Raw genomic sequence first — 8,328 nt, 5'->3', positions numbered from 1 at the left:
GACTAAAATAAGCCCAATAGAATAAATAAAATAGTCGACTAAAAGTTCAAGTGTCTCCCTTTCAAGGCTAAGTGCCTCTAAGATTAAAATGTTCTAAGGTAAACCAAAGTTTCACTGAGGTGATAACACTCAAAGATGACACCAGGTAAGACAGAGGGTGCTGAACTTGACCAAGAGCAAGATTTCATTTTGAATGTCCTATGTATAAGGAAGATGCCAGTTTAAGGGGAGAATAAAGTCATGGAAACGGCAAGTGCCGGAGTAAAATCCTAAAAGCAGAAATTTAAAACCAGAAAACCTAAAAGCTGAAAGTTTAAAAATAAAACCAGATAAAATTAGTCAGGTGTGCTCGCAGGGGCAAGCAGATCATCGAGGGTATATTTAAGAATTTCGATGATTTTCTCCCTGCAGTCAATATCTCCCCTGTATAAAAATAAATTCTGTATAAACTGAAAATTATTTTAAGATAGGGTTATACAAGGAATTAAGTGCATTTAGGGTTATTCCCAATATCTGATCTAGATATATAACTAGCATTTTAATAGTGGGAAAATATTAGGTAAAAACATTTCTAAATACTTAAACTAGGTATCAGTAACAGTAATAATCTTTGTTAGACTAAAATATTTAAGAAATAAATGAGACAAAAAGTGTTTCGCTATATTGGAAAATCATAAGGGGTCGCCGGCGACTCCGACTTTCTGGGTGTTCAACTTAATTTACCTTTTGTTTGCTGCGCAAAAATTATAAGACTTATAAGCTTGAAATTACTAAGGTGTATAGAAAAATTACACAGGTATTACGATGCGCTTAAGAAATAAACCTTCTATATTTTGTTCGAAAATTATAAACTGTTAAACTTGTTGGAAAAAATAACATATGGGTTACTCTAAAATAATTACGATTTGACTGTTAGTTTGAGATATATTAACCGTTAAACTTGTAATAAAAGAAAACATGTTTGCCGTTTCACTGTTCGTTGAAATGCAACTATATAGTTGAAATTTAAAAAGCTGATGACACCATTTTGTATTCTAGTTTTAACAAGAGTTTCTTAAAAGTTCCCCTTTGTTCGGAAGTAATTGTAAATTTAAATTCTTTTTCATAATTTTTTTTCCAACTGTTTTTGCTTTAAATATTGACTATTTATCCATTGTTGTAGAATTTTTTTTTCTTTCACGGGATCTTTTATTTTTCATTTTATAAACTCAAGCTCAAGTAGATGTCAATCAAAAGTAGTGAACAAGATAGATAGATAGATAAATGGATAGCTAGATAGATAGATAGAGAGAGAGGTTGCGTGTTACCTGATATAAATCGCGATTTATCGTGAATTTCTCTTTAAAAAAACTTAATAAGGAACGATAAGAACTATTTTCAATTTGAATAGTTATAAATTTCGCCATCGACTAAATTATTTCTCGTTTATTTTTCCTTTTTAAGTCGGACATTCTGTGTTCATAAATTAAAACATTTTTTTTTCAGTTCAGATGATTATTTTTTAAATCTAAATAATTGTTTCATTTCCTTATGATCATTTAAAAAAAATAATCTTACATAAAGCTAAAATAATCGTATACTTTAAAGCCAAAAATTTGTGTGTTTTTTGAGGAAAATTTTTACGTTCAAGAAGAAATGAACAATAAAGAAATGAGAATTAATTACGGGGAGTGGTGAGTGGAGAAAGTAGGAGATTGAGCTTCCTAGTATTTTAAACAAATCAAAATTTTTCCCAGTTATAAATTTTAATTGAAGAACTTGGAGAAAGAAGATGCAAAGCAGCGTCATGAAAGTGAGTTATGCTTTAAATTTAAAAATATATTATGGTATGCCACAAGATTAGAAATTAATGCTGAATCATTAAATAAGATTATTTTTAATGGGAAAATGTGTTATGTAAACAGTTTTTTGTGATCGTTACTTTTCCTAAAGCTTGTGCGTCTAAGTTAGCTGAAGTGTCAGCTAGTAACTTCTGCTTCTAATTTCTCAAATGGTTTAATTATTTTCAATAAATTTGGATCATAAATTTAATTATTTCCTAATGCGTTTGTTAAAAGAAGAATTAGAATTTATGTTGAACTTTCATTTGCTGTAATACAAGCTGGCTTTGTACCTCTTTTATGGAAATATTTTTTTGGTAACTTTTTATACTTTTAAAATGAAACGTAGAGTTCTAAATATTTTGTAAAAGTGTTCGTATGATTCTATTTTTAAATATAACAGAAAACTTTATGACCCTCAAAAATTTTCCATCAAAATGTCCCTATGATTTAGAATAAAGACAAAGAAAAATGACTTTATTGTCGAAAATTTGGCTAAAATTTTATTATGACAATATTTAATTTTTTTTTCTTTACAATGTCTCACAAAAGTAGTTAAATGTCTCAAAAATTTCCTTTTTAATGTCGAATTTTTTAAAAAAAGGTTTTGCTTGAATTCTCTAAAAATTTATAGTAAATGTATTAAATAATTTTTAATTATAAACAGTTCTATTATTTTATTTGCAATATAAAGTGCAATATAAATATACCCAATTTAATTATTATTATTTAAAAAAAACCTTGAAATCAATAATAGCGAACTAATAGTATAGTAATCCAATGCATTTTTCTTGTTTTACTTTATCAAAACACTTAGTTTAAACTACTCTCATAGACATCAGTGAGAGTTTTTAGGGGAACAGTTTGCAGAAATTATGTACTACAGGATGCCTCACACAATTAGTTTCCAATGCTTTATCATCGGTTATGGCAGCTTAACTTTTTGCTTACCGCTGGTATAACAGGTGGACTAGAATGACGAGATTTATTATACTAAATACCGCAAGCAAGGGGTTAATTTTTAAAATTTTACTTAAAATCTTCTACCAACTTCTTCAATTATTTACTTAGACTTAGTTTTACTGAAATTGAACCATATATCGAAGGATTTTCCCTTACAGATTTAATTTTTTTCTTAGTTTCAAACATGGCAGAAGAAGTTCCTGCTGAAAATGAAGGAAAAATTCCCTTCACTTCTCGCAATGGGTCATACACAAAAGCTGTTTTCCGCATGCTGAAAAGCAGCGCAGTAAAGACTGTATTCAAGGGTATTGTACTTTTGCTGTTCTTATCTGCATTTGTTTATCAAGTCATCACTTTTCTCAACTATGTTTTTGAATATCCTACTGTGGTCACTACAGACATTATCTCGCCTGAAAAGTATTTGACACCGGCATTCACATTTTGCAGCAGCGTGAAGTAAGCTTACATTCATTACATAAGACTTCTTAGGTCTGTTGGCACAAATAATGAATGCTAGATTTTAGCACATATATTTCATTAAAAGATTGCCTGAATAATATATATAAAATATAATAAATTAATAATTATTAATAATTATTCTTTATTCAGAAATATCGCATTTATCGTAAAGGATGTGTCTTGACGATGACTTTTGTATATAATTTAATTTTATTATAATCTTAAAATAATCTTATCTTAATATAGTAATCTTAATAACATAATAATCTTAATAATATAATAGAAAAAGAAACTGAAGATTCCTTGTTCATATTAACCTAAACAATAAACATTAATTACTTAATGACTGCCTTTTTCAACAAATTGATGGTATCTCTCATAGCAAATATTTTTAGATTTAATGTTTGCTGCAATTTTCTTTCTCTAAGAGAATATAAATTCATTAGGTCATTTGATAACCTTAATCTTCCTATAAAGTTATCCTTTCTCAGGTGTATTAATGATCATTTGGTTATTAATTCTGATGAATTTGAAATTTTATTTTAAGAATTTATCAAATAATTTATGAACAAACTAATATTTGATATCTTCAAGTGAATTTTCATGATTTAACTTTTAAAAATAATGAAGATAGATAAATTTACATCAATATTTTTGACAAAAGAAACTACTAACATTCCAATTAAAAGTATTGATTTTAATTTTACCTATGCCGAAAAGGTTTTTTCAATATAATTACCAATCAGATTCTAAGCTTTTATAGAATTAATTGCAGTATAAAAACTTTTTTAAGACAGACTGATAATTATAAAATATATCTAATTAGTAACAATTTTTCTTATTGATTCTTTCATTTTCATTTCAACAAAGCTCTAACAAATTTGGGACGTTAATTTATTTTATTTCTGATCATAGTGCTAGCTCTGATTTATTTTTAGGCTGAATGCTAATTATAATAAGCTTTTCCTAAAGCCACTGGACAGAATAGCTAGGATATATGAACTTTTATACTGGATAAATTAATATATTAATGGAACTCCTTACTTGTAGCTCTTATTTAATAATTTTTTAGCTTAATTTTGAATGTCCAGTGTTAATTAGCAGTTTTTTATAGGAATTCTAATCTATAAATGAACACCCCCGATGAATACGAGTAATACGTGTAGACTTATAGACTTAACTGTTATGAAAGAATGCATAACAGAGGGGTAAAGTCTATAAACTGCTTTCCACCCATTTATGCAGACTCTTATTTCTAAATAGGCACCCCATGAAAGAAGGANTAATAAGCTTTTCCTAAAGCCACTGGACAGAATAGCTAGGATATATGAACTTTTATACTGGATAAATTAATATATTAATGGAACTCCTTACTTGTACCCTTTATTTAATAATTTTTTAGCTTAATTCTGAATGTCCAGTGTTATATAGGAATTCTAACCTATAAATCAACACCCCCGATGAATACAAGTAATACGTATAGACTTAACAGTTATGAAAGAATGCATAACAGAAGGGTAAAGTATATAAACTGTTTTCTACCCATTTATGCTGACTCTTATTTCTACATAGGCACCCCATGAAAGAAGGAAAGCCAATAAAGTGATTTATATATATATATATATATATATATGTTGGTAAAAACTCTTTAAGGAGAGGTCGGGAACATGACTAGGATTCAAAAAAGTCAAGGGGAAGAGTAATATGACAGGTACAAGAAATAAAGAAACACAAGACCGAAATCATCTAAAATATTTATTCGTCAGAAATATTACATGTGCTGTGGTAAATGATATGAGAAAATGTCTCCGAATATGTTAAAAGTTTCTACTATTACACGAGATGCGTACGTTACGCAGTCGGGCCATAGATTGGCGAACTAGGTCAAATACACATGGATTTTGTTGGATATCCTCAGCACCACAAACGAATGTACATAAGTATAATGAAGAAGCAGAAATGGCTCAATTTTATTCAATTATTTTATGTATTTAGCCACTGACATTTTCGTGGATAATTATATTATAATTTTGTTGCGTGCCATTATAATGCATTTCTTTCACATTTCATCTCATTTTTTTAATTTTAGAATTAGTAGAGAAAAGTACTGTGTGAAGTATCCGGATAGATGCATTGTAGCTGACGATGAATTCTGTGACAAATATAAGGGATACTGCTCCATACTTAATATCACTGTAAGGAAAAAATTTCATTTATGAGTGCACACAGACCACATAACTGAGTGACAATAAACATCCCCGTTTTAATTCTTTGCCACACTCAACCCTAAAGAGAATGACAAGGATGCAGTCTTTCTATATTATTATTTTTTTTTCAGTTTTCGCTATTACTGTAGTTCTTATTAAAATTAAAATCCATGCCATTTAATTGTGATGAAAAAATACTTACGTTTTTTTATCTATTGGATTCAAATATTTCTGCACTGAAATTTTTGTTTTATTTTTTCTATTTTAATTATTTGGTTATTTTGTTGCGAATATTTATATCGAAACTAATTTACGGGCTAACTTCTAGCTTAAATTCCTTTTATGCTATACATTATTTTTTAAACATATGAAATTTCAAAGAGCTATGCCTATCTCTTTTTTCTGAGAATCGAACATTATAAGCTCAAAATCTATGAATAACTTCGAATCTGCTAACATAATGCACTACACTGTTTTTTCTTTTTTATTCCTAAAGAAAACTTGATTTCTAGCTCAAAGTTGTTAGCTATTATTAATTAAGTGTTGTGAAGAATTTTAAATTTATTTATATCCAGCTGTCATTGCGATTAAAGGAAGGAAAAGAAAATTGAAGCTCTTAACTTATAGATAAAAAAAATCCACCTTAAGCATATACGCCCTAGTCCCGTCACTATGTTTCTACACCGGCCCCCCAGTTGACATATGATTGCTTATGTCTAATACCGATTAATTGAAAAATTGAAGCTATACAGAGCAAAGGTTTGTAATAAAATAAGAAAAAGTCAGTATGGCTTATAATATATCATTACCCTTAGATGTAATTCTCAAAAAAATTGTTAATAAACGTAAAAAGAGAAAATTTGAAAGTCACTTTTGCACCTTTCAAAACCTTTTCTCTTAAATTTCTGAAGTATTCACTGTGTGACTTTGCAAGTGTATATGGAGGTGCACGCCAGTGTTGCCAATTTACGATATCTCACAAAAGAAATGTGAGCGATAAATAAAAAAATATAAAAGATGTTCACTTCAGTCCTATGTCCCCACTAGCTCGCCTCTCCCCTATATGTTCAATATTCGACAATATTGACATCAGTTATTAAATTCAAAATAATAATCATAAGATAGGGAAAAAAGCCACAGTTAAAACTAATAGTGAATACATTTTATACTTTCGTCAAAGAAATATCATTGTACTAAATGTGTATTGTTTTACAGTGTTTAATAATGTAAGAAATTTATATCATACACAATAGAATATTCTTAAAATAGTTCAATCGTGGGAGAGAGAGTAGATAAAAATATTTCTTTACCAATTAATGTACTTTATTGTTAATAGTATTTTTTGCATGCAAAATTTATTCAGGTAAAGAAAGAATACCTTCTGGAATTGAATGAAACGGACCTTGATGAACTGGAATATAATCTCTTAGATATTTTAGTTCATCCACGAGATATAAAAGAGTAAGTAAAATACGTTTCCTTAAAAGTTTCTTTTGAATTTATAATTTTTTGATTGCTTTGAAGTCAAAACGTCAGTGCTACACTGTTTGAAATTTCTCGAAAAGGCTAAGTGACAATTTATTTAATTGTTATTTCACCATATTTAAACAAAGCTGAAAAAATAACAATAAATAAGATGTTATTCAAACTGTAAGCTGGGAGAAAAGCCGTTTATTAACAGGTATTATCTAATACGGTTAAGTAACCAGAATGTTATTGCACCAAATAGGCCACCTAGTGAAGTCCCTCAGTATCTTGCAGCTGAATATATATTTCTGTCGAGTTGGCTAATCTGTGAATCTCATGACCGATACAACGCGGGTTCGTGTCCCAACTTCGACACCACAATACTTCCTCTATTCTCTTCAACACAAGAAGAGTTTCCAGTATCCTGCACTCCCCAATTTGTGACTCTGGAATATTAGAATATGATACTGTTATTCATGCATAGATGGAAGTACCATAAAGCTGTTTAACTCGAAAAGTCTAGTATTTCCCATTTCATACGAATATTAGAACAACCAGATAAACTAATTAAGCCACATTCCACGGTTCATTTGAAAAAACACAATTCAACCACAAGCTAACGAAAAGAATAGCTCCAATGCCCAATTAAATTTCTTTTCTTATGGTTTTGGAGCTAGTTGTAAATGATTTCAAAACCGTAGAGGTGAAATATGTTTTTTTTTTTACCATACTTTACGGTTAATTGGATGGATAGACTGCTGCAGTTTATTTTATCGTAATTTTAGAATGAAAATTCTAACGGTGTATATATTTGATAAATTGGTAAATTTATTTAAAAGCAAATATTTATATAAATTTGTTCAATATTATAATCATTATTCGGGAATTATATTGCTGAAATATTTGTTTCTTTTCTAGCACCAGATATTGGGATACAGGCGCACTGCCAAGAATATCATATTCATACAAAACTATATCAAATTGCTATTCATACGCTTCAGTTACAGAAGAACAAAAAGAACCAATATACGAGTTTCAAAGAAACATTTTCGAAATTGGCAAAGGTTCATCAAGTAAGTATTCAGACAAAGTTTAAGGGAATATTCCTAAATTCAAAAATGCTTTATAAAAACGGACGGTAAAGTTAAATAAAAAAAGGCAATTTTATTTCTTGATATAAACTGAAAACGATTCAAATACTGTTAATAGTTAAAAGTGTTGCGAAGTTGTTAATTATGTTATTTTTGTTTTTATCTCAGAAAAAAGTCATAAGCTGCTGAAAATTACTATGATAACATTTTGGAATATAAAAAAAATTGAAATTATAGCTAAGTTATGTAAATAATTCCATTTCTCTCTTGCATTTTTTTTCATTATGAATTAGTTTAAAAATATCACATAATATATATATA

The 8,328-nt window shown here is 28.7% G+C and overlaps 1 protein-coding gene across 2 annotated transcripts in view; it reads left to right on the top strand.

Annotated features, from left to right (window-relative positions):
• Nucleotides 1-8,328, top strand: part of LOC122269664 (degenerin mec-10-like) — a 44,862-nt gene that overhangs the window by 21,242 nt on the left and 15,292 nt on the right. For both annotated transcript variants that reach the window (XM_043043810.2, XM_071184589.1), the window contains exons 2-5: nucleotides 2,960-3,239; nucleotides 5,332-5,437; nucleotides 6,813-6,910; nucleotides 7,835-7,989. In XM_043043810.2, the coding sequence (XP_042899744.1) occupies nucleotides 2,968-3,239; nucleotides 5,332-5,437; nucleotides 6,813-6,910; nucleotides 7,835-7,989 (631 nt within the window). In that variant the 5' untranslated portion in view covers nucleotides 2,960-2,967. The remainder of the gene's footprint in view (nucleotides 1-2,959; nucleotides 3,240-5,331; nucleotides 5,438-6,812; nucleotides 6,911-7,834; nucleotides 7,990-8,328) is intronic.

Source organism: Parasteatoda tepidariorum, chromosome 8 (genome assembly GCF_043381705.1).
Source record: "Parasteatoda tepidariorum isolate YZ-2023 chromosome 8, CAS_Ptep_4.0, whole genome shotgun sequence".
NCBI lineage: Eukaryota > Metazoa > Arthropoda > Arachnida > Araneae > Theridiidae > Parasteatoda > Parasteatoda tepidariorum.
This window is presented reverse-complemented; position numbering and strand designations above follow the sequence as displayed.